The sequence below is a fragment of the Podarcis erhardii genome (genome assembly GCF_964252035.2).
Source record: "Podarcis erhardii genome assembly, chromosome: 13".
In the NCBI taxonomy this organism is placed as follows: Eukaryota; Metazoa; Chordata; class Lepidosauria; order Squamata; family Lacertidae; genus Podarcis; species Podarcis erhardii.
Genome location: NC_138502.1, coordinates 19,224,234 through 19,250,698, shown reverse-complemented (window position 1 = coordinate 19,250,698; position 26,465 = coordinate 19,224,234). Strand labels below are relative to the sequence as shown.

The 26,465-nt window shown below is 44.7% G+C and overlaps 1 protein-coding gene across 10 annotated transcripts; it reads right to left on the bottom strand.

The window, feature by feature from the left end:
• Window positions 1–1,345: 1,345 nt before the first annotated feature.
• On the bottom strand, window positions 1,346–26,245 carry CD19 (CD19 molecule). 10 transcript variants are annotated; one of them, XM_081837175.1, is made up of 18 exons: window positions 26,189–26,245; window positions 25,683–25,818; window positions 21,192–21,437; window positions 20,031–20,144; window positions 17,731–18,030; window positions 16,607–16,714; window positions 15,669–15,714; window positions 13,625–13,701; window positions 12,359–12,469; window positions 9,850–9,906; window positions 9,183–9,242; window positions 5,965–6,042; window positions 5,811–5,879; window positions 4,678–4,746; window positions 4,198–4,266; window positions 3,994–4,083; window positions 3,319–3,399; window positions 1,346–2,612 (listed from the first exon to the last, which is right to left on the bottom strand). In XM_081837175.1, the coding sequence occupies exons 2-18, from the start codon at window positions 25,690–25,692 to the stop codon at window positions 2,530–2,532; spliced, it is 1,668 nt and encodes a 555-aa protein (XP_081693301.1). In that variant the 5' UTR covers window positions 25,693–25,818; window positions 26,189–26,245; the 3' UTR covers window positions 1,346–2,529. The 10 variants fall into 10 exon arrangements, 8 of the variants coding, with proteins under 8 accessions (XP_081693301.1, XP_081693302.1, XP_081693300.1 ...); XM_081837176.1 differs by lacking the exon at window positions 26,189–26,245 and having other exon boundaries at window positions 25,683–25,850; XM_081837174.1 differs by lacking the exons at window positions 25,683–25,818; window positions 26,189–26,245 and adding an exon at window positions 25,005–25,248.
• Between the last annotated feature and the right edge of the window lie 220 nt (window positions 26,246–26,465).

Genomic DNA, 26,465 nt, shown 5'->3' with positions numbered 1-26,465 from the left:
ATAGGTGCCAACTCTCTGGGGCCCTGGGTGCCCCAGCACCCACAAATTCCCCTTGAAGAGGCCAGGCACCCACAAATTCCCCATTAAGGGGCCAGGCACCCACAAATTGTGGTGCATGTGGGCATTGGGATAGTGCGCTGTCCCCCAAAGCAGCATTGAGCCCCTGGGCATAATTTAATGGTGTTTCAAGGATGGATAATTTCCTAGAATAGTGGAATTGAAGAGTTGGAAAGGACTCTGAGAGCCATCTAGTCCAATACACTGCATTGCAAGAATCTTTTGCCCAACGTCAGGCACTGGTGCTATCTATTATTTTCTCCTACATCAGAATTACTACAAATTTACTACAAATCCTTGCTTGTTGTTGCCATGGGGTGTGTGTGTCTTCCTGCATTTATGAGCATTGTGCCAGTGCAACAGTTTTGATTGGATAAATGTATTGTGATTCTTAACAGGGGCTGCCCCTCAGGCTTGGAGATGTATGACATGTAGCAGATCACAGGTTATTTGGGGTGAAGATAAAGTTCTCTTTTTACATTTTCTGAGAGCTGTGTTTCGAACTTCCATGCAAATTAGGAACTGGGAACAAGTGAGCAACTTCAGCAACATCCTGATAATTACATTAACTGGCTACATTAACATTACTTGTCACTGTCTGCACTTTTCTGCGTTTCATTTCCTTCTTACCTCACTGTTTGGTATCCACCCCCACCACATCTGCAACCCAGCATAGGCTTGATGCACAACCAATTTCTTTCGTTTTTAAGGTGCTGCCAGCCTCTTTGTTGCTGTCATGCTTATAGCATTCCATAGCAGGAGAGCAATGACCATGTACAGCTCCCTGTCAGTCTCCATTTTGTTTTATCTTTTTAAAAGAAACAACAGCACAACCACTGCCAGCTTCCAAATTTTGAGAGACCCCCAGGCCTTTCCCTGCATCAGTGGGGCTCCTTGAGTACTTGTCTGGCTTCAATGCTGGCAGCAACTGTTTTAATTTATCACTGCCTCCTGTGGATCCTGCCACCTGAGGTGGTCGCCTCATTTTGCCTCATGGGTGGGCTGGCCCTGTATTAGAGGTGCTACCTTGTCAGACGTAGCAAGATTTGTCCTGGAAAGCCCTCCCTCTCATCTCAGCTGTTTAATGCAGGCAAGGAAAATGACTTTGTACATTTTCAAGGGAATTGTTGTCTTCTTTTTCGCATGTTGTAAGAGCAAAACAGAATTATGAGCTCCTTCTTTCCCTCTTCCTGCTCAAGTGCAAAGAAAACACCTCAGGAGCCAGGCTGTTTTACATTAGGAAAAACAGATGTGGGAAGCAACAGAGAGCCCACAATACTGGAGTTGTTTATAGAATTTCAGTTTTATTTTACAGGATATGGCAGCAGGAGAAATGGCAAAGTAAGATGGTAGGCTGGGGAGACACACACATTGTGTGAGACACAAAGTACCCACCCCCGACAATGCCTACCTTTCCCCATTTGAAAATACAAGTATACACCAACTCACAATGAAATCAATGGTGAATAAAGGCTAGAAACAGACAATTGTGTGTGCCCCCGCCCCAGAGCTGAAGGTGGTTTGAAAGAGAGGTTGCTCACTGTATGTGCTCGTTCTACTTTTGTCCATGGAAGGCTACATTCAGATATAGGTGACAGTATCTTGTTTTCTGCTCTTGTGAAACTACCTATATAGGTAGCAGTGTCTTTTTTTTCTGCTCTGGGGCAACATCCATTGTAATAGTGTGCAATAAAAATAAAATAAAATGGAGCCATATTGATGGGCACTGCTTACAGGATTTTGAAATGTTAGACTATTCCTGACCAATACACCAAGTCTCAAACAGATGATTCATTGGACAGCTTGACAAGGCTAGGAGAGTGTGGTTTTGTAATCATTGTAGGGGTCAGCCAATCAGCACTCTGCACAGCCAGTTGGGTTGAAAGGAAGGAGGTACCTTCATGATTGTCACAAGGGCTTAACAGTCAGGACTTTGCACAACTGGCTTCTGGAAAGAAGGACCAATTGCACCAGAGCTTGATTCTCTGAGGAAATATCTACATCTGGCTAAAAATGAGTGTGTGCAGACCCACATCAGCCTAACCACTCTAGAACACCCACAAAATCAGCTTTTGTATTGTTTCAAAGTGTGGCTGGAGGTAATAATTGTGGAACAAAAGAAAGGTTTGTTTCTTCCACTAGAAATGGCCTCTCTTTACTTTCAACTCTTAAAAAAAATGTGCTTGCATATCTCCAGCTCAGTCTTTCTACTTCCATTTCAGATGTGTAGGACTCCATACTGCTCCTAGTCCTGGAGATCAAACCTGGAATCCGATCTCTGGACCCCCTCTTCTAGCATTCTGGAAGCACCCCTCATTCCTCTACTCCAAGAGGATCCGGAGTGCCAAGACGAGAGGAATAGTTTGTGTGGTCCCAGTTTCTGGGTAGAAACATTGCGTCCTGGCTGAGAGAGGAAAGGAATTGCTGAAGGTTCAAGCTCCTGAGCCTGCCTCCCCAACGCCTTGGCTCGTTCTAGTCTGAGCACAGCATCCCCCCTCTAAGATCAACCCCGAAAGGTATGGAGTGATGTTGCCGTGGGAGACCAAAGGCAGTGCCTGTGAAAGAAACAAAGGAAAGCAGAGGTTAGATAAATCCTGGGTGCTGGTCTAAATCTGAGCAGGACTTCTTGTATGAATTCTGTGCAAACGTAGAAGTTGCTGTTACAGATAGGTAGCCGTGTTGGTCTGCCATGGTCAAAACAAAATAAAAAAATTCCTTCCAGTAGCACCTTAAAGACCAACTGAGTTAGTTCTAGGTATGAGCTTTCGTGTGCATGCACACTTCTTCAGATACCTGAAGAAGTGTGCATGCACACGAAAGCTCATACCTAGAACTAACTCAGTTGGTCTTTAAGGTGCTACTGGTAGAAGTTGCTATTATTGAAGTCATCAATTTGAGAGTCTCAACTTCTATTTAAGAGTGTGTGTGTGTGTGTGTGTGTGTGCGCACACGCGCGCGCGCGCGCGCACACACACACACACACACACACACACACACACACACAATGCTATTTTTCTAGAAAAAGAGGTGCCAGAACTCACCATGAACACCTCCCTTGTTTTCTTATAATGGCTATGGCGCCCACCTGAGAGGTGCCAGAACTGAGTTACAGTGAGTTCTGGCTGGAAAAAAAACGCCCTTTATATAAATACAAGCTTCTAGACCTGTGGATGGAAAGACAAGCTTGAAAGTGCATGGGCAATGCCTCGTGAAAGTGTCCCAACTCTCCTAAAGCACAATCCTCTACTCCCATCCACCTACCTTCTCCACATGAATCCATGTTGCCTTCCTTCCGTGAACTGACACTGTTGGGGCTCTCCATATTTTCATAGGAATCGGCATCTGCAAGGAGCAGGGGGGCTGGTCAGAGACGAAGTGACCCTGAATTCCAGTTCCTTAAACAGGGGCCTATGGGACTAAGGATAATTGGCCTCACTGTTGGCCAAACATTTTTTAAAAGACTGACTATAAAAAAAACCAACAGATGTAGCTTTCCCTAATTTATAAGGAGAATGATTAGGAAAACTTGACCTGCTAGATTTCTTCCCGTCATGTGCCCAGCCACTCTAATCAACTGGTATAATAGGGATTAGAAAACGGCATCTCCCATTTTGCTTGGAGGAACAATCCTCAGAGGTTGTTCCTAACGTCTGCTGACCAACAGCATTGAATATATGAAAGAACAAAGCTGGAAAACTTGGGCATCAGCTCTCCTACCCCTGATGCTAACCCTGTCTGGAGATCCTGGGAGTTTTTCTTTCCAAACTGCTAGATTCTATTTCCCTCTTAATTTGCTCACATGAGTTCTGTCCCATTGGCATTGATGCCTGCCAGGGTTGGGTGGCATGTGACTGTGAATCAGCATTTTGAATTTCCCACAGCGCCCCAGATAATATTATTGGAGCATCCCGGGGCATTATTGGAAATGGCACTCACCTTCCTCGTTGCTTATGTTGGAATGAAGGTGGAGAAGCTTGCTTGAAGTGGGGCACAAGGACCCATTCATCTCTTCATAGGACTGGGAGCCTGAAGGGGCAGCAGAAACGTCACAAGCGGGACTGAATAAATTATGCCAAGTAGGATGGCAGCTAAACAGAGCTGTAGTTTAACTAGCAGGAGCAACTGTTTTTTAATGTTTACCTGTAGATGTCTCACTGCATCCATCCTGCTTGTCCACATGGGGGTCCAGGGCCAGCTGCCTGCGTAAGTCTGGGGGACAGAGAGAGATACCAAAGGCCAGTGTCATATCAGGTTGCCTCTACAGAAGTATTGTTACACAGTCATTGTGCCCATGTATTCAGCATTGATCAAGCCCCATTTGGAATTGCTACACTCTGTCTGAACTGGGGCTATGTAATCCCCAAACAATGTATTAAGATGTATTTTAATTAATTGATGTCTGTTTTTATGCTTATTGTGTTGTTTTTATGATGTTAGCTGCCCTGAGCCCAGCCTTGGCCGGGGAGGGCAGGATACAAATTATTATTATTATTATTATTATTATTATTATTATTATTATTATTATTATTATTATTATTATTTTATGATGATGATGATGATTTGGAGGATTCAGGAAAGAGGGTCTCGATTCTTTGCCCTCTCCAAGCTCCTATCCAGTACCTGCTATAAGTCGGGCTGCACCAGGGGAAACAGAAACCTCTTCTTCCAAGTTCTCATAGTTTTCACTATCTGTGAGGGGGAAACACAGAAAGACTGAACGTCACCAGAGGAATTGAATGGCAGTGGGTTGTGGTTGCAAATGTACTGAGGGTGTTATTTTTATTGGGCCAACTCTCCAAATCCTCCCAGGCAGCTTTTACTCAGGGCAACAGCCATGCTAGAAAGGAAGGGAAGGGAGATGGTTCATAGTGTCCCCATGGCAATTTGCTGGTATCACTTGGATTCCAGTTACTACAGGGGAGATGGCAAAAAGGGGTGGCCATGGCAAGCAGTAATCAACCACAAAAGCAGTCTGCTGAGTCAATGGAGGAAATGCTACTGCAGCAGTCATGTGCCCTTCCACATTTCTCAGCAAAATTCTGCAAGTTAGCACCGAATTCCCAGATTACAGAGTTACAAGGAAAGTGTGGTTGTTCCACTCTCCTTTATTCCCCAACACATTTTGAGTTACACGCTCAGTTCATCCTTACACTTCTGAAATTAAGAAACAAAGCTGTTCAAAACTCAGCAGCAGATTAGAGACTCTGCTTTGCATTTGGAAGGTTCCAGCTTCGATATGTTGAGTTAACAAAAAAATTAAAAAAAAATAAAATAAATTATTTAAATAAAAATTGTGAAGTATGGGAAGAATTTGCTGAAATATTGAATTAAGTTAGAATACAAAAAGGGAGGTGTGAGGAGGTCCAAGAAATAAGTAAATGAAAGGATGTAATTTGGATTTGTATTTTTCTTTGTTATTTATGTATTTTATTCTTTTTTCTGTTTTGTTGTTGTATTTTCTTGGTTTTTGTATTTTCTTGTATTTTTGAAATTTTGAATAAATATTATTAAAAAATAATAATGGAAGGTTCCAGCTTCAGCCCCAATATTTCCAGGTTCTGATCAATATATTGAATAATTCCGGAACTGTACAGATGGCCTCCTTTAAGGAAGAGTGTGTATTGAATGAAGGATACTGGATTTTCTAAACAGTTGGTCTTCTTTTTCATACACACACACACACACACACACACACACACACGTGTTTGTGAGCTGGCTGCCCCTGTCTCTGCTTCCACACCCAGATCCCGCACCTTCAGCAAGTGGATCTTGGACCAGGTTCTTCACGGACTGCTGAGTATTGTTTGCATACAATGGGTCAGCTGTGGGTCACAAGCAAGCCGTTGGTGAGAAGATCAGGTAAACAGACTAACATGACCCACCCCTCACCCCACACAGATAGCTCACCGCACTTCCAAATACCTGAGTCCCACTTCTGGGAGCCGGACTTGGTCTCGTCCTTTCTGTTTTCATAAAGCGATACATCTGTGGATGGAAGAACAGCAGCTGTTGCTTAATGAAGTCTGGAACGTGGGGAAAGGAGAACCATAGCTCAGTGGCGGACAGCACACATGTGTCGCATGCAGAAACCCCCAGGTTCAGTTGCTGAAACCTTCACTTTAAAGAGACTCCCAAGACAGCAACATGTCTAGGAAGAACCTCTTCTTGAGAGCCTGGGGAGCTTCTGCTAGCTGCTGCATGTGATGGAAAAGTTTATTTTTGCTGGGTAGGTTGGTTCACCAAGTGTTTTCTTTTTCCTTTTCCCTGCTAGCACATGGTTAACGAATGGCAGTTTATGGCTGGCCGGGGTTCTAGGAGGGGGAGTTGAAAAGGAGAAGATTTTGAGAGACAGTTTGTAGGTTGGGAGAATAGGTTGGGAGGGAGGGAGATAGGGAGTGAGAGGAGAGAGAGTTGGTTCTGGATAGAAACATCCACTCTGAGGAATATATCACAAGCTAGAGAAAGTAGTCTCTGATCTTAGGGTGAAGGACAGTGTGTGGTGTCCTGTAAGAGTAACAGGCCAGGAATTAACTGGGAGACTGAGGGAAAGCCAGGAGAAGTAGAAGCTGGAAAGATACAGTCTACTTAGGTCTCATTCCAGTCAGGAGGGGAGAGATTCTTCTACGAAGACTCCCAAACCAGTTAAGAGGGGTGTGGTGATCCCTTGAGTCTGTTACTTGGAGTACTTCAGGAGTAGGGTTGTCTAAGGGGTGTGTAATTGACTGGAAGTACCACCTTGTTTAAGAACCAAAGTATTAAGCGGCAACAGCTGTGCAACAACTGAGAAAGCACTGAAGTGACGTAACATTATAATCTGAAGTATCCTATGTTTTACCCACTTGTGCCATAAACTTCCTTTGTTAAATAAAATCTTTGTTTATTTGATCAAATCCTGCCTGAGACTCAAATTTTCCCCTCACACAAGTCCCCCACAAGATAATCTGGGGTAGTTTGTGGGAATTCGTGGAATTGGTGTTCTGTGAGGTGGGCGCACTATATTTAAGTGAGGGCGGGCCCAATGTGTTATGGCAAAGGCTGAGGTAGGCTGATGGTCTGATTTATTATAGGGCAGTTTATGAAACAAGGCCTATGGGGTTGCTGTGGTTCACATACTGTTAGTGGACTCATTTTGTCGTTACAGGCATCTCACCAACACTCAGTATCTTTAAAGTGAGAATTATCTATTTGGAACCATTGTATTTGGATGGGGGGGGGGACTGGGCTGGATGCAATTGCTCGAAAGATATATTAGAGAGAGAGATTTCTCCTGAACTGTGGAAATGCACAGTAGCCCATTCTAGCCTGTTCCACATCTTTATACAAAAGGGAAATTTGACCTCACACAGTCACCAACACACAGCCCCCAACTCAAAGTCCTGGGAAACCTAGTCAGATGGGTGGGTATAAATAATAAATCATTATTATTATAAATTATTATTATTACTAGATCAGATATGGGGACTCGACCTCTAACTAATCCTGCCCACCAGCGGTGTAGCTAGCCGCTTGGGTGCGGGGTCCGGCCCGTGCGGCCTGCAGCCGGGGGTGGGGTGAGCAGCCCATGGGAGCAGGGCCTCTCCGCAGCCTCTTCCTCAGCTGTGGTGCAGCTGAGGGAGAGGCAGAGGGCAGACGCAAGCTCCACGCTGCCATTTCAGGCAGCGTGGAGCCTGCAGGAGCCTAAGCTACTACGTCACTCCCAAGAGAGACTCGTGGCTCGGGCACGCTGCAGGCCCCGTGGTAAGTGCTGGCTCCGCAGTGCGGCGCCCAGTGCCAGCTGTATTTTGCTGCATTGTTGACTGAACTAAAAAGTTTTCATGAGCCTTATTATTATTATTATTATTATTATTATTATTATTATTAACTAATATTTTTGTTATTTTGTCTTTTTATTATTATTTATTTATTAAATTTTGACATAAATATATTTCACAAACGTACAAAAGACAAAATGAAAAAGAAAAAACAAAAAAAGAGAAGGAAAAAAAGAAAAGAAAAAGAAAAAGAGAAAAAAAGAGAAAAACACAAAATACATACAACTTTAAATAACATTGATCGACTTTCCTTTATCTCGATTTCGGAAAATATTGCCTTGTTTATCTATCTGCTGTGTCTATTCCTTAATAAAACTTTTTACATAGTAAGCGTTATCTCATGCCTACTGTGATTTCTGTAAGTACATATGTGTTTCTGATCAACATTTTGATTTTCCCCTTGTCTCTATTTCCATAAATATCCTAAATTTATTCCATTCATTGTTAAATTTTGCACTTCTTTGATTTCTTATTTTCTGTGTCAATTTAGCCAACTCCAAATAATCGGATAATTTAAGTTGCCACTCCTTTAGTGTTGGGATTTTTGGTGTTTTCCAGTACTGTGCTATGAGGGTTCTGGCGGCCACCGTTGCATATTGAAAAAAGGTTCTATCTTCTTCTTTGATATCCTTACCAATTATCCCCAGCAAGAAGGCTTCGGGTTTTTTAACAAACGTATATTTAAGAATTTTTTTAAATTCATTATAGATGGATTCCCAAAATTTTTTGAGAATCTCGCACGTCCACCACGTATGGATATTTTTGTTATTTTGTCAATCACCCCCTCAGTGATGACACCCGGGGCATCCCGCACCCCCCGCAACCTCCTTCCTCTGCCACTGCAGCCCACCAGACCTCTTAATCTGGGCCTTTCCCAAATCAATCCCCTTTTCGCCCAGGCCATGACCCTCCTTCTGCCTGTTACAGTCCAGAATGAGCTGTCCATGCAGGGAGATATGGTTTCCTCTCTGCACTGAGAAAGGACTCCCAAGGTAGTGCTCCTGTGATCAGCCTGCTTTCCCTCCTCTGAAATCCAGGATTCATTTATTCCAGGTCTTCCTCACTGGGCATTTCTCTCTCTCTCACCCACACACACACACCCTCCTAATTCTCAATAAAACTCCATTACATTATGAAGCAACTTTACAAATCACTACAGTTTCTCCCGCCTGCTCCAACAAAGGCCAGCATGCTTGGGCAGCTGAACAGAGAGTCCTCCTCACCTCCCTGAGATGCTGAAAGGTTTCGTCTATCTCCATTTGCTCATAAAATGTGGGAGACTGATGAGTCGAAAGTAAGGAAAGGATTGTTTACCATTCAAAGCCGCATCTCCCTGTTTCACTTCTTCCTGGGTGTTCTCGTAGTTGTCATCATCTGAAGCAAAAAAAATATTTGGATGACTAGGCCCACCCATTCTCTCTGCCTACTGTGCACTGTTCTCTCCAATGCCCCAATTTATATTCTGTTCTCCCAAACTTTACGCTGTGCTTTCTCCCACTCCACCAACCCACTTTGCTTCCAGTCACCCAGCACCCAGCAACCATCAGTCACTTGGTGACTGTGACTCCTCTGCTTTTCTGGGTTGTGCGTCATACGCTCTAACTGGACCAAGTTCCCCAATACAGTGCAGCATATGGGGGACCTGTTATAGCTAAGTGGGTGTCATAAACAGGCTCAGGGGTCTGTGCTGTTTCTGAGTTCCATACCCATGCCTACAACCTGCACTCTCCCTGTGTGTGTCACAGCAAGTGCAGAAGGATGTGGATCTGTAGCAGCCCCTATGCTTTTTCCATCCTCTTATGCTGTCCCTCTCAAGCAACATGCTGTTTCCTACCAGGCGCATAGTAAGTAAGCCACCTGTAGCCTCTGCCATATTTATTCAGCCCATCTGAGTTAATCAGCAAAGGGTTTGTTGGGCACCCAGTTGACTGCAATGCATGGCAGTCACACAAGTTCATCCCAATGCCCCCACACCACTTACCATCTGACTTGAGCTCTATTTCACTGTCTGGATGTTCATATTCTTCTTCATCTTCATCTGGTGAGTGAGAGAAGGGAGAGAGAGAGAGAGATGTACATAAAAACCGATATTACTCTACTCATCTTACTGGTCTGAAATCACTGCACTCTTCTAGTTGACTCCATAAATGTTTAGGACAGGTAAGTAATCTCCAGTCTGCAGGCCAGTCTCAGCCTGCAAAACTATTTCTTCCAAATAATGGCCACCTGCCAATTAACTGATGACACTGGGTGATGGGTAGGTTTCAATACTCTTGGGTGCTGCTTCGCCAGCATGGTAAGACAAAGGCTTGGATGAGATGGTAAAAACCTGGTGCCACTTCAAATTGCAAGTGGGGGATTGCATTATTAAATCTGATTAAGTGGGAGTGGGGGGACAACATCCCTGCACATAGACAACTAGCCTGACAGGGAGAAGAGCTCTAGCATTAGCTCCCCCCCCACGTTGTGCTAATTATATGTGTGCAGGGTTTTCCTCCCTGACGGGCATTCATTCAACCATGAGATTGTATGAAGCAGAACAGTCCAGGAGGAAGGTTACTGCATCATCTGCTATTTCTGTGAAATGGACCAAAGTTCCTTCCCTCTTCCACCCACAACCACCCCCTTGCAAAACTGTGCTCTGAATGTGAAAGCGAGCAACACAGCATCACAGCTGTGGGATGCTGTGAAAGAGCCTCAAGCTGCTGGGGCCAGTTGTGCAGCCATGCATTGTGCCCCACTTTGGGGCAGCATGTAGAGCTTGCTGTGCACACTGCCACCACTGCCACCAAGAGCTCAGCTTGGTGCTGCTGTGGGCTGGCTCTTTTCCCAAACTGTGTATTGTGTATGTGCAAAGCCTCTATGTCCTGCCCCTTGCACACTACAGGCAGAGGCAAGATGCTCACCATGGCAATCTTCATCTTAAATGAGGAGGAAGTGGGTCCTTTTCCTTTCTCTTCAAACAGTTCTATGTGTTTCCTGTGCTAAAACTTCTGCATTTTGAGAAGGCCTCCCACAGGTGGGTTTTTTTCACACTTGTGGTAACAATGGCTATACTTTTCCCTCGCAGTTACAGGAAATTTGCATGTAAATGTTCAAAAACCTCCAGAACACATCTAACAAGTGAATGACAATGTTCATTTCAAAGGGGCTCATGAGAAGATTTGAGTATACGATGCTCCGCGGACCACATCTGCTTGCACCATTCTGCCCTATTTAATGGCACCCAAATCTTCCACCTCAGATGGCCTCATGCTTGGAGCCATTTCTGTTTAAGCCTCCTGTCTGAAAACACCTCCATTTGTTTTGCTCCTGCTATGCTTGAACTCCTTGCAGTGACCTTAGTGACACTAGCTTCACGCCCTGAACCCACTGTACCAAATTATGCATGATGGTGGCAGGCCTGTTTCTTTAAAAAATACGTTTGCTCAAATCTGACGTCAAGCACTGCTGTGGGATTTGAAGCGCGAATGGGGTATGTGGGTGGAAGGGCAAAATAAATTCCGATTGTAAACAACACTTTTAGATTTGCCCTGTGATGTTATTCAGTATCACCACCAGGAATGAACAAATCTGTTGATTTTGTTTTCCCTTTTCTCCAGTCTTAGGCTCATTTTGCTGCACTTCTGCATCAGTTTGTGAATTTCCTTTTTAAAAGCCCTCCTGTAAATTCATTAGTAATTTAGTGTGCATTTTTCCTAATATACACATTTTTCACAGATATATGCATCTTGGTGTCTTCTTTCCTCTAACACACACATTTTGCACACATTTGTTTATTTGGGGGCTTTACTGCAAAATTCAGAGAAATGCATATTTCAAACCTCTTATACTACTGTCAGGGAACTGCCATCAACTCAGAGGCGAGAGGTGGAAGGGCAGTTGGGTTACAGGGAGCCTCCAAAGATTGTGAGAAGCAGCACTTCCTCTGCGGAGGAGGGAAGCCATGCCTCCAGTGGGGAAGGGGTGCAGGGCTTGGAGGATGCAAGGGAGAGCCACAGCACCGAGCATGAACAAAGCGGGGGGGGGAGGCAGGTCCCCCTTTGCCCACGGCCTCTCTGCGCAGTCGGTTTATGCGCAGAGAGGGGAGGCATAGGATGGGGGTCAAGAGACTACTCTGCTGGGGAAAGTTTAAGGACTGCCCACTCCCAGATTCTGCTAGCGACTGAGCAGACATGGAAAAGAGTCGATCTGCATTGTGAACGTTTTGGACAGATAATAAAGCCTTGAAAAAACCAATGGGGAGTCTTGTCTGTTTGCTCTCGAGCAACCACGCCGGCACTCATAACAACTGCATTCTGGTTTATGTGTTGTTTCAGAGAGTGCAGGTTAGGTAGATTCTCATGCAGATATGAACGGAACTAAATTATTTCCCCATCACCTAATAGCCATTCCATGATCTATGCACTTTATGCAAATGTTCACTCCATAATTCTGTTTCTCCTCTAACTACATGCAACCTTCCACCTCTTCCCCCGCCCCAAACATACCTTCTATGTTGGTGTTATTGGGTAGGATCTTTCCTTTCTGAAGCAGCTGACAGCTACGCCTTGGACCCCCGTCTGGCAACACATTCTCGTAGGCATCCACCCGCTCACAGACTGTGGGAGGGTGAGGGTAAAAACACAAGCTCCATCTAGATACAATTCCCACCCACCCACCCACCCAGGTAACAACTTACAGAGGTAGCCATGTAAAGCCTGCTGCCTCCCAAGACTAACATAATGCACATCAATCTCAATTGAAGCAGACTCTTGTGAACAAAAGTTTTTGGCCGTAATAAAACTGTTAGTTTAGGGTACCACCAGTTTCTCAATAGCTATTCCTGGCCATCTCTGGGTTAACCAGGTCTCTCAACAGTAGTAGCAATAGTTACCGTATTTTTCACTCTATAAGACACACCAGACCACAAGACGCACCTAGTTTTTGGAGGAGGAAAACAAGAAAAAAAATATTCTGAATCTCAGAAGCCAGAACAGCAAGAGGGATCGCTGCACAGTGAAAGCAGCAATCCCTCTTGCTGTTCTGGCTTCTGGGATAGCTGTGCAGCCTGCATTCGCTCCATAAGACGCACACACATTTCTCCTTACTTTTTAGGAGGGAAAAAGTGAGTCTTATAGAGCAAAAAATACGGTAATTAATAAATAAGTCAAAGACCCCCCAAAGGACCAGAAAAGACTTTTAATGTACGGAATAACAGCCGCTCGGATGCTACTAGCCCAGAGATGGAAAGAAGACAAGGTCCCTACCAGAGAGAATTGGCAAACCAAGCTGTTGCACTATGCCGAAATGGCAAAGCTGACTGGAAAACTCAGGAACCAAGAGGACAAATACTTTACAAAAGGATGGGGGGGAAATTATAAGTTATTTAAGAGACCACTGTAAGCAGATGGAAACATTGGCAGGATTTTGATTTCACTTGTAGTGTAACCATTACCATGGACAATATGGATTGATATAAAAGTTAAGACTTTGGAAGAAGACGCAGTTTTAAATGTTTAAAATGGAGCTCTAGGGAGGGGGAGGGGAAGTCATGAGATTCAGAGAAATCTCTGTATATGGAGATATATATGGATTTTTATAACTTTGTACTGGAAAAATAAACAAACAATGATTTAAAATAATAGTCAAAGAATGTTGTTCTGGAACCTGACACCACTTCTACTTTCCCTCACAAGAAGACAGATTCCTGCCCAGAAGCTCAAGGAATGAAGGGGGTGGGGTTAGGGTAGTAAGTCATTAACTCATTAACTCACCATCTTCATTTGCTGAGGGTCCCACCAGAACCCCATTGGAAGCACGTGGCCTGTTCCTCTTGGCACAGAAATACCTTCTAGAAACCACAGAACCGTAAAATAATGAACGACACCAAACTATGAATTCAATGCATGCTGCCTCGAAAATCCTTATTGGGCCCAAAGGCAGGATATATATATTATTTTTTAAAAACCATGAACATGCAGTAAATGTATAAACTGGCAACACAGGCTTTGCGCCAGATTCTGCAAACTTCACTTGGAAAAGATTGTTGGGTACCACCATCAATGTGCTAGGAATGCAGCTGAGATCCCCGTGGAAGTCTGATCATCCCATGGAGAGCCCAGGGGAACATCTGGTGGCAAAAATAGCTGGACATGGCAGTGGTACCATCAGGATAGGGCTCAGGGCAAATGGCCAGAGCCCCCACATAGCAGAATGAGCAAAAGGGTCCTCAAATGCAGCACAGCTGGCTTTCACACGCTGAAGCAAGTGAAATACAGTGGTACCTCGGGTTTCAGACACTTCAGGCTACAGACTCCGCTAATCCAGAAATAGTACCTCGGGTTAAGAACTTTGCTTCAGGATGAGAACAGAAATTGTGCTCCGGCAGCGTGGAGGCAGCGGGAGGCCCCATTAGCTAAAGTGGTACCTCAGGTTAAGAACAGTTTCAGGTTAAGAACGGACCTCAGGAACGAATTACCGGTAAGTTCTTAACCCGAGGTACCACTGTAATAAACATTAACCTTCCAAAGCCACCCCCGAAACAAACACAACATATTAAATCTGGAGTCTACAATTACCATACGGAACTACTGGGCCTTGGAAAGTCTGTTGATGGATAAGGAAAAGGCCCAGAATAAAAATATATCTGCAGGTAGGTGGCACCACAGCCAATGCAAGAGATGCACCCAAGGTTTCAAATCCCCATTACCCTCAGACAGAATTTGCCACCTCCCATCCCAGCTTCTCAGAGATGCTTAGTCCAGTACCAGATTACCCAAAAGGCAGACTAAGGACTTCTTTACACTTATCTTTTTACTCCGCTCTTTCCAGGCAGAACTCTGCGCTTTAACGCTCTGTGTTTGGGCATCTTGTGTCTTTCTTTGTTTTTGCCCCACATTTTCCCTACAAAACCCAGCTCTTTGAAACTCGGAGCAAACATCCATTTGCTCCACAGCAACAACAACAACAACAACAAGGGCGCTCAAACAAGGAGCTTTAAATCACAGATCATGCCTAGAAAGAGCTGAGGAAATGCAAGCGTGGATAAAAGCCCTAGGCTAAGGTTATCAGATCCCCGTTTCCTGGGGACAGTCCCCAGATTTACAAATCCATAGAAAATCCATTGAAGTTGAAAAGTGTCCCCGGATTCATTGAAAAAAATCTGGTAACCTTACGGCTTAGGCATGCATTTAGGGTACCAGCAAAGCAGACACACACACACACACACACACACACACACATACACACACACACACACACACACACAAAGAAATTTGGTGGTTTTTTGTGTGTGTTTTTTAGAAATTGACATTTGATATTTTAATAAAACATTGAAGTAGTCCTCATGCGAGAAAACAGAACTTTGTTAGACTTCCTTACACTCCACTTACATACTCTTTCCCTGTTTCCCTGTTCTCTTGTTATGACTTATCCCAACCTAAACCAGAGGGTACCCTTCTAAAGTAGATAGAAATGATGCGATGAAATCAGATCCTGCCATGTGTTGCAATATGTTTTGTTTTGTTTTAATTTTTAATTTTATGGTTTAGTATTTGCTTTCATTTTGAATAACACAGGGGAGCACCATCATCTTTTCAGGGTTCGGAGCCTCTAAAGGTCTTAATCCAGCCCTCATTTATTCTTCCCATACCCCACATCCCCCCTCTGGTTCCACAGGGGTTATCCAGAGATCCCCTCTTCTCCAGTGCTGTCTTGTGGGGTTAGAGACCACCCTCCCAGATTCTCCCTCCACAGGTTATTTATTACCCATGGTCTGCCTACTAATGCTCTTGCACTCTTCCCTACACCACTACTTACCTCCGGACAGGACCCTTCAGCTTCATCTGCCTACGAACACGAATGGCTGAAATGAGAAGGATAGAACAGGAATGCATTAAATAAAAAAAATCCTATCCCGTGCAGCCACTGTGGCATATTGGTCTACATTAATAACATCAGATAGGCTAAATACCTGGGTTGTCACTGGAGAGCTCTTATTTTACTGTAGCTGAACTGCTGTTTGCAAATATTATTCAAAGGGAGCTACTAGTTTTAGTCTGCTAATAAACAGTGAAAGCGTTGTACCAGAGGTGCCTAACTTTTTTTGGCTTGAGGACTGCATTGACCTATGGTTAGCGCCCTTTCTCAATGCTGTCTTGCAAAACACTTTCCTGTCACATAATTCTACAGTGTTTTAAATCACTGTATTATTAATTACTAAATTCAGGGGCCAGATACTGGTTACAGACTAGCCACCCCAATTTTATATGGTCAGTTTGTCAGGAGGAAACTCAATAGGGCCTACAGAAAGGAGGGGATGTGTGTTGTTGTTAGGAAGAGGCTGTTAGGAAGACAAGGGAGGTTTGGAGACATGGGGGCAGGCTCCCCATTCTTGCTCTATTATGTTGTTGTTGTTTTTAAAAAAAGACAATTCAAATTTCATTTCAGATTAACAGAATATTAACAATCACAGAAGAGCTGTATATCACAATCTGCCACCACACTATCCTTTTACAAGTCGCTCACTGTAATGACACCTGCCACAGCAACCATTCCACATTTAGTTCCTCAGCCCCTTTCCAGGGCAAACCCTCTCAGCATGAAGTTAATGTTGGGTTAACATGCTGCTTAAAAGGGCAGAATATGTATTTACATCGGAAGAATTACTGTTAAGCTACAAGACCAGGAAGATAAGTTGCCAGAAGAATTTGGCCACCCCCTTCTGTGCTTGATCTTCCCTTTGTTCCTGTACTTACCTCGCCGGAGCCACAGAAAACAGAAAAGGCAACCAAGGCAGGCAATCATATGTACCAAGGCCGCAGTCCAGATTATCCAGTGTTGGGCTCCTAATTGTAGCCAAGCAGCTTGTGGGGGAGGAAGAAAGAAAACAATTAACTGGAATCTCTGTTTATATGCATGTCTTTATTATGGCTGCAACTCAATTTTAGCGATTCATCCTACAATTCAATTGATTCAACTGTCAGTTTAAATCTGTAGATGGATAGAACCAATACCGTATTTACGTGAATCTAATGCACCATCAAATCTAACGTGCACCCTAGTTTTCGTGACATAATTTGTCCAAAAAAGGTGTGCATTACATTCAAGGAAATATGGTATTTCTGAAGCATGAAGCAGGCTTACTCTGTTCTTAGGTAATACATACATGTGTTGCATGAAGCATCAATGCTTAAACGCAGCAATGCCATTCCCCCTGTACCACCGTGTTTCAAGTCGCAACGGCACATTGCTGCGCACACCAGAGGGAGGAAGGATTTGTAAGCTAGCAAGTGTGCAAATATGGAATTATTATTTATTTTGGTTGCAGAACTTTTCTCACTGCAGAACTTGGGGCTCATCCACACTTGCGTTTGTCCCGTGATTTCCAGGCATGGGTCCGAGACGTTTTTTTTTTTTGTCCTGCCACTTCCCCCAGGAAAACTCACTGTTTACTGCTGAATCAGAACAAACATCAATTGGGTTTTCTGCAGATTGACATTTGATTGACATTCAGCAGTAAACAGAGTTTTCCTGGGAGAAGCGGTGGGACAAAAGAAAAACCTGTCGGACCCATGCCTGGAAATCATGGAACAAACTGAAGAACTCATGGGACAAAAGGGAAGTGTGGGCGAGCCCTTCGAGGCTTCCTATTTGTTTATGTATGTGTGTGTGTGTGTGTATGTATATAGATCCCGCCGCCCCCATATTTCAAAGTAAATATTCCATAGTGGTGTTTATTTTTAAAAACTTCATCAACATTGCACTGGAAAAAATTAACATTTGGAAACATTTCGGATCTGAAACTGGAGATTTGGACTTTGCAAAGACGATCCACATTTTAAATGCATACAAACTTGTACCCCTGTTCGCCTTCGCCCACCTGGCTTTGCTGCCACCTCCAGCTGAAAATGCCGGGCCTGATCCTTCCACTGACAGGTGTAGTTCCCAGCATCCATGGATGTCACTGATGGCAGCATCAGAATGATGTCATTGGTCCTCATCAACAGCAAGTGGTTGGTGACGGAGCGCCACAGCGACACGGTCGCCAGCACAGTCTTTTTGCCCATTGAATTGTGCTGAATCCAGAGGAGAGTCCCATTGGTCCAGTTCCTGGGTATTGGGGCATCACAGGGAAAAGATTCCATACCATTTGTAGGATGAGGGGAGTCAGCCTGGCGCCCTGTGGAAGAGGGTAGTGAGAAGTTGAGCTGAAACACAGTTTTTTGCAATTTTAAAATATTTTTTAACGGCTGATGTTTTCTGATTTTTAAATTCTGGCTAAAAAAAAAATTGATGCAGAGGGGTAAGCCTTAGCGATACATTTTAAAGGATGCAATATGTAAACTGAATATGTCTGCCCAGATGCCATCATCTTGGGTTTTGCAAAATCCCTCAGCTGAAAAGCATCCGGCATTACCCAACACCAGCTTGGGAAACTTTGGGAGAGAACCACACAGCGGCACGTCTGCTATTAGGCTTGTAAGGCCCGATCAAAGGAATGCAAGGCCCTGGGTGCCACTGCTGTCAGAGAGGAAGAAAACCATCTGAGTCTTTGAGCGGGGTGGGGACTCCCAAATTCCAACGGGATGTGGAACTACATGGTGAGCCATGGGGCCTTCCTTGGTCCAGAGCTGAGAAGGAACTGACAGAGCAAGCTACACACTAACTGCTTCCTATCCACTCTCACTGAAGTTAATATTGACCCATTGAAAGGTGCCAGGCAAAAGCTTTCCTCCCGGTCACACCCCACCCACCAGCTTTTAGCCCTTAATTTGAAGGGTTACTGTCAAATGCTGTTGCGGTTGCTTGAGAGTAACCAGGCAGGATAAAGTCTTTTACAGGCTTTATTTTGGTGCAAACTATTTACAGTGAAGAGCATCACAAGTTCATGTCTGGCTCAATCGCTAGCAGAATCCGGGAGTGGTCTGTTTTTGTACCTCCCCCAACATAAAAGTTTCGTCACCCCCAGTCTTTTCCAACCCTCCCTGCGCCTCAAACTATGGCACATGATGGGTGACGGCAAGAGCGTGCCTCCCTCCTCTCCGGCTTGCTCAGAAGCGGTGTTAAGGCTCTTGCTAGCATCCTCTGGTCCTTGCACCTGTTCCCCACTGGAGGTAAGGCTTCCCTCCTCACTGGAAGAGTAACTGCTTCACAAGATTTTCGGAGGCTCCCTGTAGCACACCTACCCCTCTATCTCTTGCCTTTGAGCCGATAGCAGTTCCCTGACAGTTACCAAGTACTCGTGGACTTTTAATGGAGCAGGCTCTGTAAGACCTGTCTGCTATTTGTATACTGAGGTCCAGCTCTGAGGGCCTTCAGGCAGTTCCCTCACTACAAGGAGTGAACCAGGCAGAGGACCACCTCAGTAGTGGTGCCTGCCCTGTGGAACCCCCTCCCATCAGATGTCAAGGAGATAAGCAACTATAGGACTTTCCCAAGACATCTGAAAGCAGCCCTGCATTGGGAAGCTTTTTATGTTTGATGTTTTCCTGTCTTGCTATTAGGTTGGAAGGCACCCAGAGTAGCTGGGGCAAACCAGTCAGTTGGGTGAGGTATATGTAATAACTACCTTAGACCTATTGATTTCAGTGGTGTTGATTTTCAGAGGAGTAGAACTTAGGTGGATACAACCTGCTGTATTGGTGTTGTATTCACCACTCCTCTCCCACCTCTGCCATTCCTCTGTCTCTCTCCTCCCTCCCTTGCTCCAAAAGGGAAGGTGGTTGAGAGATTAGTCAGGTGCGAAGGAGGCAGAAGGGCCAGCCAGGGAGTGAGGCTGCTAGCCATGGCTACCAGTGCCAGTTGCAGGGTCCCCCCAAAGCCCAGGGGGTATGCGTCATTTCCCCCAGTTCTCCCCCACCTTCCCCACAGAGCAGCCCTATCCGAGCCCTTGGATTCTACCCCACCAATTGGCTCTCCCGTCCCTACACCCACTGACCTTGGACCCAGAATTTTGTCATTAAAAAGCACATTCACAAACACACCCACACCCCAAATCCTCAGTAAAACTACCAGGAACCAAACAGAAAAAAAGCCTAAAAACGTACAGTCCCGGAAGTCCTTCCCCACAAATGTAGGTGTACTTTAGCCACAGGCCTTTATGAGGTGGGGGAAGGAGTAATCCACCCCTCGCCCAATTTCCTAGTGAAATGTAGAAATACAACTTGGATGTGATCTTACAGGCTTGTGGTGGATAAAAGCTGCTGTTACTACCCGAACCAGCATCTCTCATGCTGTCTTTCACTTGCTCTTCAATGTCCTCAGGGTCTTTATCACCACCATCATCATCATCACCTGTAGTAAACAGACCCAGATGAGCAACCCAGCCCATTGTTTCTCTGCCCTGCCCACTCTTGCCTACCCCACCCCACCCCCCACATTATGCTGTGCTCATTCCGGCTGAACAAGCCCATCTTGCTTCCAGTTACAGGTCCCAACACCACTTTGTCTAGAGGGCTGCAGCTCCCCTCCCTCTGTGTAGTGTGATTGTGTGTCACAGAACCTCCAATTGTACCAGTTTCTCCAGCATAGCATTCAGGGGTTCTGTGCCAAGTAAATGAGCAACTGTAGCAGGTACAGACTTCTGCGCTGTTTGTCAGCCATGGGGGCCTGGCAGTTCTTAGAGCAACATATACGTGAATGCGTCCTCCAAATTACAGTGGTGGCAGCGATGGTAATAATAATAATAGTATCTGTAGAGTTTGGTTTCTGCTTTTTACCGCCATCTTAACTGCTCACTGGTAGAGATGAGTGAATTTGGCAGTTTCGGTTTCTCTCAGTTTCTCATTCTGCCAGCCTTAAGTTCAGTTCTCCATATTTCCACATCACAAAAAAAAAAAATAAATTAAAAATCCTCACCAGCAAATTTCTCTTAACACACACATTTTTTGCAAAGCAATATCCCCAAACATAATGCAAATTTTAATGCTGTTTTCACTAATGCAGGCATTTTAATGCACACTTCTCAATACTTGGCTGGAGAAAAGTATTGTGATATTCTGAGAAGTGTAAATTTCAAAGGAAGGTTGTGTTTCAGTTCATGAATTGTTTCAGAAAGTGCAAGTTAGGTTGGTTTGCCATTATTATTATTAGTAGCAGTATTGATTATTAATTGATTGATTGATTGAATATCCCACAACTTCCTCCCAAAGCACCCCAGGACAGCAAATGCACCATGATAAAACACTTAAAATACCACTGTATCTAAAAACCATTCCAATTCAGATATAGACTGGGAAAGATCTCTGTTTAAAAGACTTACTGGTAGAGGAAGGTCTTCAGTAGGCACCAAAAAGACAATATGCAAACTCAGTTTAATTTCCCCTCACCATACCTACTCACCTGTCCATGTGAGTGTGTGGTTCTTTCCTGAGATGCCATTCCAGCTGCAGGTAAACCATATGCCATCTCGCCTGGAGATGCTGTAAAGGAACAGATGCCACTTTTCACCCAGATTTGCCTCTGAGTGGTTATACTTGACATGCACATACGAGAGTTCCTTCCCAGATGGACCAAGCCAAGTCAGATTCAAAGCGTCAGAAGCCAGTGTGTGGTTAAAAGTGCAGGGCAGAAGAACCGCCTGGGTCTCTGGGATTTGGGAGGAAAACATCAGGCATTTCATTTTTTGTTATTCCTTTCTTACACACTTTTCAACTTAAAACGTTTCCAAAGGGATAAGCGTACAGTTTGAGCAAACAACCACCATCTTTAATATACAGCCAGCTAAAACACGCATAGCAGCAGCAAGCTTTTAAGACAGTGAAAATTAATTCTTAAAAATCTTAAAGCAGCAATAAAACAGCAAGCAAAACAGTCATTTAAACAGGAAAAGGAACAGCTGGTAAAGTAGCATTTAGGGCCAAGTACAGAGAGTGAGGCGGCTGTCTCAGGCAGCTGGTTCTGAGTGACATGAAAAAGCAGCAAATGGTTAGTTATTGAATTTGTTGTAATCTTTACCAGCAGGGAGAGGGGCTTGTAGAATTTTAAGCTTGGTTGGCCTTGACTTGGGCAGAGAGGTGGTGGAGGCAGAGGAACCATTTACTGCTTAGTCTCAGGCAATGAAATGTTTTGGGCCAGCCCTGTAAAACCACCTGTGCCATCATTGTCCAACCTTTCATTCAAGCTCATTAAGTGAATCAGAGTTCAGGCAAATGGCAGGGGCCTTAACCTCCCACCTAAAACAGCAGTGAAGGTACCAGGTAGACTTCCTTGGCTGGGTGTTTCATGAGCAAGATGCCAACATCGCAACAGGCCCTCTCCCTGATCGCCTCCTGCCTCGCCTCTGAAAGCCAAGGTGTCTAGAAAGAGACCTCTGAGTACCCAAGACTGTTTTCATGGCACTAGGCAGGGCTTTAGGGACCCATCTCCCAGCCATAGAGTATGAAGGCACATTCCCAGGACCAACAATACCTTCTCCTCTCACCTCTGTTGCCCATGCTGGCAAACGTCAAGCCATGTCAACTTTCCCTTTCCCAGCCTCATGAGCAATATCACAGCTCCGCACAGCTGATTACTTGCTTCAGCAGAATCTCTGATCTGAAGCCTTCCCGTGATAAATGGTGACAATGATCACCTAAGGCTTTTCTAGGTGCCGCATAGCGCAGATTTAAATAAATGACACAGGCTTTCAATTTGGAAGACGCAACAGCAAAGGAAAGGATGATGAAAACAAGCAAATTCAGGTGCCATGGACCTGTCCAGTTACCAGCTGGAAGCTTGCCTGCTTACTATTCCCAGATGCTACCGGCTGTGGTCAGGAAACAGCATTCTGCACATCCTCAGAGGCACTCTTTGTTACTGCTACCTTGGTGGTCCTCGCCTGCCCGCCCACCGCTATATCTGAAATCCATCCCCATCAACCTTGGTATCTTGCCTTCCACCATCCTCTCCCATCTGCGGGACCCACCTGTGGCCTGGACAACATCGGTTAGCTCTCCCGGCACTCCAGTGGCTGCTCCCAACCAACTGAACCACAGCAAAAACAGGTAACGCAGAGCGGGTACCATTGCCTCCCTGCAGCCAGCCCCACTTGCACACCGATCCATCCCCCTGGGCAGCCAGGCAGAGTGAGGCCCAACAGGCAGCCCCAAAGGGGCGGTAGTTTGATGACTAGCTGCTTTGGCAGAAAAGGGGGTCCCTGGAGCATGAAGTTCCCACCATGCTCCCCTGAGGGCTGAGGAAAGGAAGGGCGGGGAGACTATGTAAAACACAGAAGCAACTAAGAAGAGAAGCTTCAGCATTAGACCGCTTGTTCCAGGCTTCTTTCTTTCTTTCTTTCTTTCTTTCTTTCTTTCTTTCTTTCTTTCTTTCTTTCCACAATTTATAATTACACTTTATCTACCCCTAGATATCTGAGGCAGCTCGCAATGAAACTTGCTGAAACCAAACAAAAATGAAGGTGACAAAAGGTGACTTGTTACTATTACTGGTGGTGGCGATGAAAGAAATAATCACGGCGGGTGATATTCAAACGAGTTCCACTCAGAGGACCCACTGAAATTAGTGAGCATGACTAAGTTTATCATGTAACCAGACGTACACTGAGTAAAACTTAGTTGAACATCACCCAGCAATAATAATAATAATAATAATAATAATAATAATAATAATAATAATAATAATGTTCCTCCAGGCAGTTGGTGGTCTCTTTGGGAACTTTTGGCAGGAGCTCCCTGGCCTGGTCTTTTCCATGACAACTGAGATGCTACAAGCTCCTCGCTATTTTCACCTCCAAAATGTTGGGTATTTGTGGGTTCAGCACACTGTCGTAGGGCCAGTCATGAGATAGAATGAGACCATTGCCTCAGGGAATAAGAACAGGGGGTGCAAATTGTTTTAAAAAAACCCCAAACAAAACAAAACTGATGCCCTCTTTACTTGCCTCGCTGCTGGGCCACCTGCCGGCCAGCTGAACCAGCTAAAAGTCTTGCTGAAAATAAGCTAACAGTTTAAATTTCCAGAGACTTTAGATTTGTAACGTATTTCAAGCTGATGTAGAAAAAACCTGCTCCTTTTCCCTTATGGGGTATCCAAGAGCCCATATAGAGTTCTTAAGTGGGTTCCTTATCAGTAGGAGAAAATAACAGAGGCTAACCAGATAATATTGAGAAGCAAAGCAGCTAGTAAGCCTGATCCATATTAAACTGTTGCAACAGGGTGCTCACAACCACACGCAGGAGGCAGGAGGGTCCCAGAACAATGGTGCGCAAGCCCTTATATAGAGTTTTGAAATTGCCCACCCTATAGCTCAAGACCACCCCAAAAAACATCATACATACATCACAGAAGGAGGCAGTCTACAACAGAAATCCTGTCTGCCAGGATACCTGACAATGGTCTCTGATTGCTTTACTTGGGCAGCCCGGCCATTCTTTTGTGATGGTAAATACTTTAATTCCTTGAATCCAGTCACAGGCTCTCCCTATTCATACACAAAGACACCCTAAAGAGAGAGGCTTTCCTATTTCCTTCCTCCTTGCAGAGGAGAAACATTTGAGGTCAATTTGGGAGAGTCAAAACGGCTTCGGGATTGCTCTCCTGTACTATTTCAGAAACGTGGTTTATATACTCATGTATGTGTTTGTCTTGTAATTTTATGAACATTTAATTTATATATTTGAGACTTTAAATCCTTATAACAAACCGGAGCTTCAAGCAGTGGTGTCACAGGCCCTTTTCTCCTCGCCCAGAAGGCCTCACTCCACGGAAGGATGTCCTCCTTGTCACTTTCTCACGAGCGAGGCAGGAAGGAGGGGGAGAGGAGAGTCTATTTCTGCTGCTGCAAAAGCAACAGTTAAAACGAAACAAATAATTGGGGCGGGGAAGTCAAGAATGGGCAGCACCAGCAGGGTGAGGAGGAGAAGGAGGGAGGGGAGAGACAAAGAGCCACATTCTCCCTCAAGAGGCGCAACAGAAGGCCCTGCATTGTAGGACTGCTTTTGTTTTAAAAAGCAAAACAAAAACATTTGTGAAGGATGTGGCAAGATAAAAAAAAGAGGCATCAGAAAGAGCAGCAGGGCCTCCACCCTAACGCCAGGAGTTGGAGCTAGATAAACACTAGATAAAGAAAATGTTGCTGCTTACATAGCATACCAGGGTCTCCCTAAGACATTTTGCTGAACGATGTGTGTTGTAAGAAAAAAAACTGCCCCTTACTGCTCCTTTTCCCCTTATGGGGCATCCAGGAGCCTGTATACAGTCCTTATGTAGGTTCTCTATCAGTAGGAGAAAATAACAGGCCAGCCAGAGAATATTGAGAAGCAAATATACAGGATCAAGTTTAAGGTGCTGGTTTTAACCTTTAAAGCCCTATACGGCCTAGAACCCTTGTACCTACGGGACTGCCTCTCCTGGTATGTCCCACAGAGAAACTTACAGACTTCAAATAAAAACATCTTGGAGATCCCAAGCCACAGGGGAGTTAGACTTGCCCTGACCAGAGCCAGAGCTTTTTTGGCTGTGGCCCTGATCTGGTGGAATGCTCTGTCACAAGAGACTAGGGCCCTGTGGGACTTGACATCTTTCCGCAGGGCCTGCAAGACGGTGCTGTTCCACCAGGCCTTTGGCCAGGGCACAGTCTGACGCTCTCTCTCCTGTAACATTCATAGAACTCTAACCCGGTGGCTCCCATTAATTTGATTCTGAATTGATTCTAGAATGTATTTTAATTAATTGACTGTGTGATTTTATGTACACTATGCCATTATTACCTGTTGTTAGCCGCTCTGAGCCCAGCTTTGGCCAGGGAAGACAGGTTACGAATAAAAATTTAGTATTATTATTATTTGAATTCCTATAACAGTGTGTAAGATTTTTAAAATTAGATTTATATACTGCTCTTCATCCAAAGGTCTCAGGGCAGTTCACAAGATAAAAATGCACGATTGGGGTGGCAAATAGGTTGCACTTCCTGTTTCGCCTCAAGTGCCAAAATAGGACACGGCAGTCCTGAGCGGTAACATTGGTGCCACTGCAAAACAAAGCAAACCAGCAAACAACTAAGAACATGCAAAACACAATCAACATAAAGCAAGTCATAAGACTCCTTCCCTAAAGGGCTGATGGTGGTAGTTGGCCTTTGGGCAGGGGGCAGTCACTATCAGACTCCCCATTGCATTGTACTTCCATTCTGGTGTAGGGATGGGGGAGAAATTGTGTTCAGTTCACACTTTATGGCAAGCCTCCCTCATTCATACTTTCTGAAACAATACAAGAACCGAAACATAACCATTCTTCGAAATTCACACATTTCTGAATTTGCCAATGCGTTTCTCTAGTCAAGTACTGGTATAATGAATTGAAAAAAATGTTTAAAATAACTTTTGTAAAAACAAACACACTTGATGGCCTGCCCAGGCCGTGAAGGAGGAGCTATTTATATAGCCAGTGCCAGATTTATGTATAGGCTAAGTAAGCTGAATCCTAGGGCCTCTAAATCTAGGGGGCCTCGCCAGCCTGCCTGCTCCCCAGCAGGCAACCTCCCCTCTCCCAAAATTGCAAACCCAATATTTCATGCGAGGGCAGGGCAACTTGGGCCTCTAAATTTAGGGCGCCTCACCAGCCTGCCATCTCCCCAGCGCCGCAGTCTCCCCTCTCCCAAAATTGGAAACCCAAGAC